General features: G+C 39.4%; 1 protein-coding gene across 1 annotated transcript; it reads left to right on the top strand.

Annotated features, from left to right (window-relative positions):
• Nucleotides 1-10,524: 10,524 nt before the first annotated feature.
• On the top strand, nucleotides 10,525-11,373 carry LOC103721510 (Nuclear transport factor 2 (NTF2) family protein). The gene has a single exon (XM_008811761.5). It carries the CDS (start codon nucleotides 10,719-10,721, stop codon nucleotides 11,190-11,192), a length of 474 nt encoding a protein of 157 aa, XP_008809983.4. The 5' UTR covers nucleotides 10,525-10,718; the 3' UTR covers nucleotides 11,193-11,373.
• The last annotated feature ends 1,969 nt before the right edge of the window (nucleotides 11,374-13,342 follow it).

The following is a 13,342-nucleotide window of genomic DNA, read 5'->3' as shown; positions in this document are numbered from 1 at the left end:
TAGATTTTTTTTTTGGGCAGTATCAATATATGTTGGTTAAGGATTTCCGATTTTTTATTTTACTATTTTAATGAAATTGAAAATTAGTTGTTTGCCGGGCATCAGGTTGATAGCAATTTTGTAGGGCACCGACAGGCCAATTATAGCAAAGTAAACCATATTAAAATATAGAATTAAGAAATTATGGGTATGTTTAGCTGAAAAGAGTTGGACTGTAATGAAAATGAAAATGCGTGGCTCATATTTTAGCCATTTGACCGGCTAAATCTTATATCCATTTAGATGCTCTAATTTTTTAAAATTTAATTTTTATTTTTTATTCAAATTTTATTTATGCCTCAATTTATTTCCATTCCAAATTTCAATTCTAACCGTGGGCTTAATGTCCTTTATATATCGGGTGTTTTTAAAAAAGAGAAGAATGAACAGTTATTTTGGAATTGAGGGCGTTTAATGCAAGCTAGGAGTCACCTTGGAGCTTTTGCTAAGGTTACAACCCGGAGTACTATGTCCACACTGGAATCCTCAAAGTATATTTTGAAGTCCAACTGAGGATTAGTTCAACGGGAAGGAGACAAAAGCTGAACTGCCAAGGACGGTAGAGCATCGAATCTTGCCTAAAGATTTTTGCTGGCAAGGTTTACGGCATTATCGAGTGTCGTATTTCAGCTGGATAAATGCGAGCGGAATGAGTGGTCATTAAGAAATCCATGCATCAAAAGTTCAAAACCTAACCTCGCAGTACACTCATCAAAGAAACATCACCAGAAAGGCAACCTGCCACCTTTTAATCTCAAATTTGAGCAAGGCTACTAGTTGACTCCTCTAATTTCCACCAAACTTTGACCAAGGCTATTTGCTCGAGGTGACCGGTCAAATAGATAATGAGAGAAGTAGCTTGGTTTTGAGCCATTCTAAACATGCCACAAGGATCCCAAGTCATGGCTTTTGAAAAGGAGCTGCCAATTGCCGACTTTTGAATGATAAATTTTCAAGCATTTTGAAAAAGGAGCTGCCAATTGCCAACTTTTGGATGATAAATTTTCAAACATTTTGAAAAGGAACGGAAAAAAAAGGAGAGAAAAAAAGGAAACATTTTTAGATGTTTTGATGGAAATGCTCTTACTTGTTCTGGTGACCTCCTGGTCCAAAACCACTGGAGAAGTAGGATGTCCCACTAGGCAAATCTGGCCCAAATGGGGCTCACTTGCTGTTCTTGTGCCACTTGCCGGCTTCCATTCTTTTATGACATGGGAATGATCCTTAACAGAAATTGGGTCCATATTGTTCGGTCAGAAGCCACTCATTTCTTGGACTGGCAATCTGTTTGGAGATACATCGTCCAAAATTCCAAGCCAATTTGACCCATCTTATAGATCTCAAAATGCTCAAACTTCTATATTCATCTATCTGTATAGATCTCAAAGCGACTAGTGGATGAGCAACAGTAGATTTGTTTGCCTTCTTTTGCGACCCTGTTCTACTAAATAAAATGGTGTAGCCTTTGAGGTAAGCCACAATTCTAATAGAAGAGTCAAGAGAAATAGTTCCAAAATTTGGAACAATTTTGATTAAACATTATCTAGCTAGAAAATGTTTTCTAAAGTTAATTTGTCTATTGGTGTGAGAAATTTACAACGAATTATCAACATGTTCTATGAAAAAATTAAAAAAAATAATTTAATCTAAGAGAAATCTACTGCAGGATCTAGCTCGATTACGAAAAGATTTTTTTTCTTTTTTTTTCTTTTTTTTTGGCATACTACCATACCTTTGGCCATTTTTGCATGGCGCAAGTGGATTTTTGCTTTATATCACCTTCTCTCGTAAACTACATGGCATGCAAACAGCGCAACAGAACTCTTCGCCACTGAGAGTTGGTCCCCATTGCATTACCTGTAATACTCACAACAAGGTCTCTATCATTCAATCACTAAACAAAGAGGTTATCTTTCTATGGATGGCACTAACAAATCTAAGCTCAAGAATGGCACAAGTTGATGTTTTAAATTTGTCAAACTCCATAAATTATCCCTTTTTTGTCAAATGAGAATATAGAGGTTTTGTTGATAGAAAGGCCCGCATTAGAAAATGGTGCATGCGAGACTCGCATCTAGATAAAGAAACAAATAGGATATCCTACTCTTCTTCCTTGTAGATGTTAAGGAGTTGCTTTCTATTATATGAGATGCTATGGGGCTCTTAAATGCATATAAACAATTCTCTTTGGATTAGTGCAACTCATGGGATTCATCCCCGAACACATAGGTTAGTTAATAAACAAGTTGCCAAATCAATAGTTATCGGACTGTTAAACTTTTCATTTGTATATGGGATACCCTCAAGCATTTTTCCTATTTATATTGATCATGCAAATAGCAATCAAATCATTCTAAAAACAAATCCTTAGCCAAGGTTTAATTAAATCAATGTTTGTTACCCGATTTCTCTTTTAGGATAGGGTTTGAGTTGTATCTTTCATACTAAAAAATGATTCACCTTCTTTCCTACAGATTCACCGTTGGATCGCACAATAGCCGCTTTGAGATCTATGCAGCTGGATGAAGAAATTTGGAGTGCTTTGAAGTCTGTGCAAGATGCCATCCAATGGTTGACATTGTGAAAGACGATCAATTATCCTTGTGTGGAAGATACAACCCGAACTCTTCATTAAAATAATGAAATATATCTTATTAAAATATAATAAAAATCCATGCCATTAAGATAATAAAATTGTATCCCAAAAAAAAGATAATGAGAGAACATCATACGGAGAAGAAACAAAACAAGATTACAAATTAGAAAACCATAACAAGAAAGCAGAGAAAAAAAAAAGAATGAAAAACAAAGAGCAAGAGTAAGGGAGATGTGTGTTGATTAAGGGTTACGCCACATGGAGTAATAGCTCGGAAGCTCCCATCTAACGTTTGATGGATAAGATCCCCATTAGTATCTTCCAAATAATTTTAGATAAAGAACAGTGCAATAATTTTTAATGCTTGATGGTCGATAGATTATTTGAGAATCGCGTAGCATGCTTGTCATTATACTACTTCGAAAGTCCAACAGCAAATTAATTATCATATGAAAATAATTAAAAAAAAGCACTTGCTTCCTGGCAGATGGGGAATACCAACTCACAGAATCTGCTATTTGTGAAGTCAAATGATCATGATACAGAGAGAAAGAAAGATTTGACAGAGTCAAATTACCTTTGCTAAGAGGCATGCAATCACGTAAAAAATAATATATATATATATATATATATATATATATTGGGACTATGCCAATGATGTATGTCATCACCCTTCTTATTCAATATGTGCTCTGACATGCTCTCAAAGTTGTTGCAGCTATCTGTTGAATACAAAGATTTTTTGAGCCTATCAACAAAGCAGATGAGATACTACTCTCGCATATTTTCTTTGCTGATGATTATCTGTTTGTGGCCAAAGCTACTACATAGGATACTTTGTCTCAAAGCCATGATCGGCCTTTATTGTGCTTTATCGGGTCGGGCTATTAATTTGCACAAATCTTACCTAATGTTCAGCCCTCTCACTCTTTTCTCAACTAGACGACAAATTTGCCAACTTGGGCGTTCCAATTTCTGGTGCTGTACTCCAATCGCCTAACTATGCATATTTATTCAATAAAGTGGATAAGAGGATTAGCAGTTGGCAATGGAAGGCTCTCTCGTTTGTGGGGAGAGCAACCTTAGTTCAGCCGATTCTTTTCTCGATACCTATTTACTCTATGCCTTATGTAGGCATTTCAATTTCAATGTGTTGTCACTTAGAAAAAGAGTTTTGTGCATTTTTTGGGATCACTTATCTTGTCACAATCCAGAACTTCATCCTAAAAGGTTAACTAAAAGGTATTGTTTTGAATTCCTTAGTCCTGTATACGTATGCAAGATCTTCTCGACGAATAACCGATGTGGAACTAACTACAACGCATGGGTCCTCACACTTCTAATAGGAGAGGATGCTATCTTTTATCTTGGGATCTCATCTGTTGTTTAAAGCGCTTTGGTGGTCTAGTTATTCGCTCTTTTGTTTCAAAACAACAGATTCTTTCGAGCAAGATCGCAGCTCAACTTGTGCGAAATGCGCACTCTTTGTGGACTCAGATTCAGCCGCAAACTGGCACGCGGAGGAACTATCATCGGCCATCTAAATGCTCATCCATTTGGAGTCAAATTGTAGCTCAAGGGACTGAGCTGCAGTACAACTTTATTTGGAATCTCGCAGAAGGCACCTTAGTGATTTTTTTACAGGATCCATGGTGCTCTTCAGTTCCCCTTAACTCATGGCCTACATTGATTAATATGGATGTTCCTCCGCAGCAGATTTCATCAATAATGATCGCACTTGGAAGGAGGAGGAGTAAGCTCTTATTTTCCCAGCTGATATGATAAGGCTGCAGCAGGATATGCTATTCGTGATCACTATGGTCGTTTGATATAGCAGCAGGAAAATTAGTTCCAAAAATTTCAGTATCTTACGCAGAGCTTCTCGCTGCCTGGTATGGTATTCACACAATCATGTACACTTATAAAGCTTTTGAGGCCTTGGTTGAAGGAGATTCACCCATTGTTATCCACTGGATCAATTCATCCTATTCCAAAGTGCAGGTGAACCCAAAGCTTTTGTTAGCTGATGCTTCCTCTGCTTGTTATCTAAGACACTAGCTTTCATTTTTGGGCCTTGGGCCTCTTCTGTAACACACACCCACATTAGCTGATGCTTCCTCTGCTTGTCATCTAAGACACTAGCTTTCTTTCTGGCCCGTGGGCCTATTCTGTGACGCACATATATAAAAGTGGATGAGTGCAGGTCTTTTAATTAGAGTGTGAAATTATTTTATATGATCAATTTTCCCTTCTCTGTCTTCTTTTCTTCCTACCACTCTGGTCATGGCCGAAAATCTTGCCTCCATAAAGGCAGTTCCTTCAATATACATGCATCATATACTAACAACAACAAAAAAAAAAGGAACTGATGTTCTTTTTTTTGGTGGGAAGCATAGAGCATTGCATTACTGTAAAATTTAAAAAAGAAGAAAAAAAAACTGATGTTCTTAAATCATCCATCAACGGCTCTATGCCTCCTTTCCACTTCCAAATCGTTACTGGAATCTTTTGAGAAGGTTTTTATCGAAAAGAAGAGAAGATGAAAGAGGGGAACGGGGCATTGGACTAGGAGGTGAAGGATGAGAAGGAAGGGTACATTAGTTTCTGAAAGAGCAGTGAAGTACTACGGTAATTCAGAAAAATTTCTCAAAAATATTTTAGTTTTTTGAGAAATAGGAGTAGTTTACCTACTCAGCACATTAATCTAATAGTTATTATGATATGACAAAAAAAAAAGTCGCTCAACTAACTCCCGAATCACATGGCACAATTGATGATGCCAATTCAAAGGGAGGAATCATAACACAGCACACTAGCTAGAAAAATTATACCCTACATCAGGTGCACCATATCAGCAGTACACCACACCAACAATTCGAAAAAAAGATGAAGGGGGAGACAATGTAAGACCAGCTGCATGATGATTGAGGCACATAAAAATCTTAAATCTTTTTGGCATGGTGTGCCGCCAACATGGTGCACCTAGTGTGAGTTATAATCTCTCTAACGTGCATATATATATATATATATATATATATTATAGTTAGCTTTGCTTTTATTTAAATCATTCTTTATGTTATTCTTTCTAGAAATTGTTTTCGTCATTATTTATGGTATGTTTCTGGTTCTAATTTACACTTGCAAAATCCTATGGCAGCTCAGAGGACCCAAGTGTATAAGTATTATGCTCGTACTACTCAATATTCATTTTAAAGTTAGTTACTTATGGAAACTTTATGTCCCATATCTATGTATGAAATGTCAATTCTCACATGAAGCATTCTTCATCGAAATGTGAATGAAAGAAAGACCGACCTACCTACCTGTTTTCAGTGGCAAGATCAATCAAACAAAATAGGCTCAAGAGAAGAACCTGTTTTCTTCTTCTTCTTCAACTATATCCCATCGTATACATCGCCCTATATGAAAATATGAATGTACCCCTATCTATTCAACTCTTAGGTGGGCCTGCACGCACCTTTTTAGGTTATCCGGAAGGAATGGAATGACTAATGTGATGTGAGCAAAGATACGAAAATCCCCGCTTTGGACCAGAAATAGTGGTAACCCCATCGGCGGTAAAAGTCGGACAGACCCATTTTCGTGGGTCAACAAGACAAAAATAGGCTCTCATTGACTAGCAAAGGATTCAGGGGGAGAATATGTCTCATCAGCTTTCTCTCAGTTTACAGCCACTCATGGAATTGATCACGATACGATCTCTATAGGGTTCCCCCTCTGAATGAAATTCAATGGGGTCCATGGAGACCATATCTTCATCCATAGGATCCCAAGTCCCCGGATCAATCGAAAGTTCGATTCTATCTGAACTGCTCATTTTCAAATGATATCCACACTGTTTGCGGAACTTCCCCCATCGAAAAAACAGAGCAGTAACAAGAAAGGGAAGGCATCAGTGAGACACTTGGAGCTTGGGGCATGGCAATTTGTTAGGCTTGGATCACCCACTAAGACCCAAGATAGTCCTTGTTCCCACTTGGGCTTCCATTTAAGAGGTCCAGCCCACTCGATCTTAACGGACCATAATACCACAATAGACGTTCCTTTGTGCCCACGCGGAGGTAGTTTGGCAACTCATGATGCCACCAAACCCTCATATTTCCCATTAATTCCACAAAATTTCTATGTGAGTGGGCAGTTCTAGCATAAGCATAGCTTGATAACATCACCTTATTCTCTTTGTTGGAGTTTGCATAATTATAGGCTTAGAAAGAGCAGCAAAGAAATTACACCTTACTTTACACTGCATGGACCATATGGCCGTGCATGCCGCCAGTCACAACCGCTTGTTCCTGTAGCTATGTACCAAGATGCACGCTTGATGCATGGGGCTTATAGAAATGAGCGGTTGTGATTGGTGGTGTGCGCAGCCACATAATGCACATAGTGTAGGGTATAGTTGTTAAGAAGTAGTATGTGTTGAGTATGAAGATGTTACATTTATGCCAAAACAACATGCAAGAAAGTTCTATGAGAAAGTGTAATGGCCGAGCATTGGCCCAGTTCTCCACGGGCTAAGATGGGCTTAATCTGAGGCATCCTCCACATTGTAAAAGCCTACTTGCGCTCCCTAGCCTATTACAATGCACTCTTTGCACCATTAGTTTGTGGCTTGGACTACGAACAACGTCATACACTCCATGCTTCAACGATGTACATTTTTGTATGCTATTATTTGCCCGCTAAGGATAGGGATAAGGGATGTGTAATACGTCCCCAACTACACGTGTTAGCCGTGTGTCTGGTTGCCGACCACCGATTCGAATAGCCCGAAGAGGATATCTATCCCCAGGATTACACGCAATCTTCGAGTCCGTCCATGCTGGGTTGCCCGCAGCCGTTGTTCTTTTTCGTTTGGAGTTCTCGTCTCTCCGCTCGCAATCACTCGATCACAAATTCCTCATTCCTGATCCACGCTAACTAAATCGTATTCCGCCGCAGAGCATCTCTCGTCGTTCCCTCACAGAAAATTTCTACCCTCCTCCTCTGTAGTTCTCGCACCAAGCCCTGGAAGGGATGGGGTGGATGGGTTATTCTCACTAATATCCACCTTCTGGAATATCGCATTCATGAATTTTATGTTATTCGATCAGGAGTTATTCGTATATATCTTAGGGTTTTATGGCTGCGGTTCTGAGAAAGATACGGTTTTTGTTGGTGAAATAGCTGCTTGGACACCGGGGCATGGGAATTGAAGAATGTTCAGATTCAGCTTTGTTGCCGGTGTAGAAATGATGACCTCATCCAAAGGATTAGCCCAAAAATACTATTTGAGTTTTTTAATCTTATATAAGTATTCAAACTCTATATATCATATAGTTAACGTAGGGCTAAACACGTACCTATATGAATCCTCACCTACTTCGCATTCTAATCAAGCTAAATATCCAAATCTGATCAAATTCAATTACAAGTATTATAAATCCAATTTAAATTTATGTTGTTGTGTTTTTAGTCTATATAAATTATGAGCTAAGTACGTTCTGATACCATTTGTAATAATGCAGTATCTCATCCTTAGCTCTGTATAAGTAACTAAAATCTATCTATTGTATAACCGGTGTAAAATTAAATACATGCTCTTATGGATCCTCATCTTGCAGCTTTGTCCAGCTCTGAGATATCTTGCAGGCCATATAATGCGTCAGAGTGGAAGTCAGCACCAAAGGAGAGATGTGTTACCACGTATTGAAGGAGACGATCGAGCAGAGCCTGTTCGGGTATATCTCTCTCTCAAGCGGTCCTCCATATCACCTTGTCGAGTGCATAATGATTGTAGCATGGAGCAAAGATAGCCTTGATCAGATATAAGTTGGAACCAGAGGCCCATGCTCAACAATAATGTGGTGGGCTACGTTGAAGATTGTCCAACTTGTGAAGCTATTGACGAGAGCCAACTCATAATCTCTGAATGCTTGACTTGCAGCCTAACTCGTGGCTCTAAATGCTTCACTCATCTACATGGGTCCTCTCCTTTTTATTTTTTCTTTTTTACTTTCTCTGTACCTATTTCTTTCTTTTCTTTTTTCTTCACACTATGATGGAGCCCCACACAGGTTAACAAGTACCAAGATGGCCTCGGACTCAAATCTGGGATTTTCACTTGAAGAAATTCCCACCCGTATTTAGGTCCAAATCTTCAGGGATAATATTACTCAGGACTGGAACCCGAACCCAGATGGGTATGACTAGTAGGATGATGCTTAAGTCCTTTTTGCACCCATTTATACATTGCCGAAGTGAGGATAGATTCCCACCGCTCTGCTCGCTAAAAAGTTTTCTAATTATACTTGCATTATTTTTAAATATATTTATTTAGATGGTTAGGCTGAAAATTCTATAAAATTTATGGGTTAGTTTAATACAACCAGCAAAATTATAAAATTACAGACCGACTTAGATTCATATTCATAAATATCCAAAATTAGCCTTACAATGGGCCTATTTATGACCTAACACATCTGAGTAAGCAACACTTCCTCATTTTGGAGTATGTAACAATGTGACGTATAAAATAAGTTTCCAGTTACATCATAGCAATCCGCATTATAATTTTTTATTCTTTTCAAAAAATTGCTCGAGCATGGGTAATAAAATATTATATCAATGATGCCTAGAATTATTGATCGGATATGAGAGAGAGATGCGGTAGAATACTTCGAAAGATATTCTTTAATATTTTCCAGAGTATGATGCATTAATTCTTAGGTTTTTATTTCTTAACGTAGTTATGTATGCATCTAACCAAGAAAGGTGACAGGTATGGCGTGTTACAACTAGGTAATAATGTGGTAATTTTATCATTGGGCTGTAATTCATGCTCTTGGAGAGGATAAATACGGTATTTTTCATTGAAGGGCCCCCCGCTGTACAATGATACTCCTGTCGGCTCGAATGAACAAAGAAAGCGACGCAGAGAAGCCCGTCCCCAGAAAACGACGAATGAAGAAAGCCGTCAAACAGATAAGCACGTCTGGCCTCTTTCCGGCCCAAGAACGTGGTAAATGACTAAATTGCCCTCCCTTTTGAACAGCGCAGCTAAAGAGCTTCTAGATCTCCTCCTGATCCTAAATCACTTACACATCTAATAGTTATTAATTGTTAGATTTAGGTTAACTCAGCTCAAAGGATAGAGCTCCACAAAGAGATTGATGTTATCTACTAGCTTCTTACAATCATAATACCTTATGAAAAAAAAAAGCTGACAACTTAGATATCGATGTATCATATAATTTATTGCAACTCAATACTAAACATGCATCATGTTATTTTCTATCTAGCTAACAATGTCTAATTGATTTTTTTTTATCAAACCTTTTCACACTTTTTTTCTCTGAATCAAATTTTGACAATCTTAATTCTACAACTTATTTTTTGAAAAGATATATGACACTTAATTCTTTGCTATCATTTTAGTGCTATTTAAATCATGGAAAAGGGATTGTACTCCTGGACCAAATTTTTTGAGTAAATGTCATGTTTCTCCTCATTAATTCAAAGACAATGAATGTACCCAACACATGGATCAAGTGGAAGGTGATTGCTAGGCCAGGAAAGAAAAACCAAAGGTGTGGTTCACAATTCAACCTAAATTCCATCCATCCTCCTAACCTCTACAACTCCATATAGATAGCTTCCTTTTCCAACAAAACTGAAGTGTACTATTTTAAAAAGTTCTATTCGATAATATCTAAGCCGAGCAACCGAACATTAAAAATAGCTTTCCATCACATGGGGCAACATTGTCATTTCAAAATCTTCCACTCCCGGACCGCACCTCACTCCTTTCTGCACTCCCCGGAAAGCGTTTCCTTTTGGCTCTAAACAAACGGATGGAAATGGTCGCAGATCACATCTACGTTACTATGGTTTGGACCAACTCCCACCAAACGTGGCTTAAACTCCATAGCTAAACTCCAACACTGAAAGTTAGAACGAGCTTATAAAAAAAAACACATCCCCTCTTCCATCTCCATACATTGGAATCACAGAGACTTGCCCACAAGAACCCTTCACTTGCTTTCTCTTAGTACCACCCTAGTCCAGAACTCCACATTACCGTATGGCGTCTTCCAAGGACGGCAACAAGCGGTTGGTGGAGTCGCTGTACGAAGCGCTGGCGAGGGGCGATGCAGAGGCGGTGGCAGGGATGATGGCGGAGGACGTGGAGTGGTGGTTCCACGGGCCGCGGCGGTGCGAACACATGCGGCGGGTGCTGACCGGGGAGGCAGGGCACGGAGATCACTTCCGGTTCGACCCACGGAGGGTGACGGAGGTGGGGGAGGGGGGGTGGGTGGTGGCGGAGGGGTGGGAGGGGGACCAGGCCTACTGGGTCCATGCCTGGGCCGTGGAGGACGGGGTCATCACCCGGTTTAGGGAGTACTTCAACACCTGGGTCACTGTGAGGGAGCTCAGCCAGATTTCCCTCGGGGCCAGCAGTGCTGCCAGGGGAAGCCGAGACTCCCCGGCCGTGTGGCAGAGTGAGGCCCGGGTGCACCTGCGACGCTCCCTGCCAGGGCTTGTACTCGCCATTTGATTCATGTGCCTGCATGCGATTGAGTTCGACTTGGTGTGCTCCGGATGAATTCAGAGGTTGTCGGAAGTTTAGGTTCAATATATGAAGGTGTGTGTGGTTCTCAACAGTCAGTATGTTCGGCAGCGTACGTGAATTTCTTGTCCTGATTGGGCTGGCTAGATATTTATAAACTTTGATGAGCGACGCACAATCTTTTAATTCCCCAAAAACCATTGTGAATAATGTGCAGGTGGATGGTTTATATGGAATAACTAGAACCCAATAATGGCAAGATGAACCGGTTGCAGGTGTGGGACAACGAATCTTATAAGTTAAATCGATAATAAAAAAAAATTAGTACGTTGATCTATAATTTATATAAAGAAGAGTTGAGTATATTATGTGTTTATGTTGACCTTGGTGCAAAACCAAAGCACCTAATGATAGAGCTCGGGGTGTATCTTTTGCACGAGATCTAAGATTTTCTAATTTGCAACGCTTGATGGCCATTTTTGGAAGATGGGCAGTTACCAAACAAGTAAGGATATCTTGTTTGATGGCCATCTATTTTTCAGTAACATTTATCGAGCGCTGCATTGGACTCTGCAGTGCAAACTACGCTCTCTTGCATGAAAGAATGATTCATCTTCTTTCATGATGTTAACTGTTGGATTGCCTACTAGATGGTTCAAGATCTATGCAGGCTGAAGAAAAATTCAAATTGTTTGAGGTCCATGCGTGAAGGAACACCAATCATTCTTTCGCTCGTAAGATGCGGTCTAGTGGTTGCCAAGCACCGGTCCTGCAGTCAAGCAATCGCATTATTAGAGGCGGCTATGCTGATTTATTAGATAAATGCTGATTCAGCACGCGCAATGCGTGTGCATGATTTCAGGAATTGCTATCAATCAATGACATGCAATTTATCTAATTTTAAATATATAAGCATATGTTGATGGATGCGATCTCATGATTTATTCTTATTGTCTTTTTATGTGGATTATGTGAACCTGTCACTTAAGTCATTAAATCAGAAGAGGAAGCAAAATATAAATTTTAGCTATGTCGCAGCTTGTTGCTGCAACGATTTGTAAGGTTGCAGGCCAGCGGCAAGACAAAATGAGCACAAAATGAGAGGAACAGCAATCCAAGCTAGCCATATGATGAATGGGGTCCATGGAAATGATAAATCCAGTTGGCATATATGATGCACTACTGATATGGTGCATTTGGTGTAGAGTATAATTTCTCTTTTTCTAGTAGATGATAATTCATCAAATCAGCGGTAGGAAGTAAGATGGAGGCAGGTTAGAATAATTGGCTTTCAACAGGCAATATTCACAAGAACACCTACTAAATGCCAATAATTAGAGAGAACTTAATGAACAATGTGATTTGTGGACATCAGCAGATATGTTGACACGTGTATGCTTTGTATGATTCAAGACACCCTGGCGTGTGATGTGCGAGGCTCTCATGACTCATAAACCTCCATGTCCTACTTAGCCTGTGGAAGGACAGGCCAACCGATTGCATATCATTTTCCTAATTTGATGTAGAAATATGAAGCAAGTCATTATTCTTACCTAAGAATCTTATGCGTGCGGTTCTGACCGGTCTTTGATGCATGCTTTGCGGATGTGAGTCATGTGACATTGGCACACCGTAATGCGTTGTGTTAGGTTCTGGAAGGCAACCAATATGGTCGATATGCCTCGAAGAATACGTGCCCTTTTATTATCTAATATTCAATACTGCGTCCCATAACATCCACAATGAGGTTACAGCTTGTGCTTGGTTCCTTCGTGACTCATTCCAGGCGTGCTAAATATACCTATGATTTTTTTTCCCAGATAGGAAATGCGTTCGCTTAAGTGTCTCATGATGGTATGTTTGGTTGCTAGTATTATAGTGGTCTTGTTGGGACATTGTTAGTCTAAGATGATGTATGCATCATATCTTGGTCTTCGATGGTCAAGATGGTTCTCATTCAATTGTTGTTATTTCTAAGACATTTTAACAAACTTGTCCAAAAACAAAGCTAAAATTTGGGGGGCAAATGGATCGGCTCGGATCGGGTCATAAGTGACATTGATCCAACCCGGTTCCTTATTCGGATCCTAATGTTAGATCTAGATCCAATCCAATAGAAGATCGGGTCAGGTCTGATC

This window comes from Phoenix dactylifera, chromosome 17 (genome assembly GCF_051530095.1).
Source record: "Phoenix dactylifera cultivar Ajwa chromosome 17, Ajwa_hap1_PhDact_Kaust_v1.1, whole genome shotgun sequence".
Taxonomy (NCBI): domain Eukaryota; kingdom Viridiplantae; phylum Streptophyta; class Magnoliopsida; order Arecales; family Arecaceae; genus Phoenix; species Phoenix dactylifera.
This window is presented reverse-complemented; position numbering and strand designations above follow the sequence as displayed.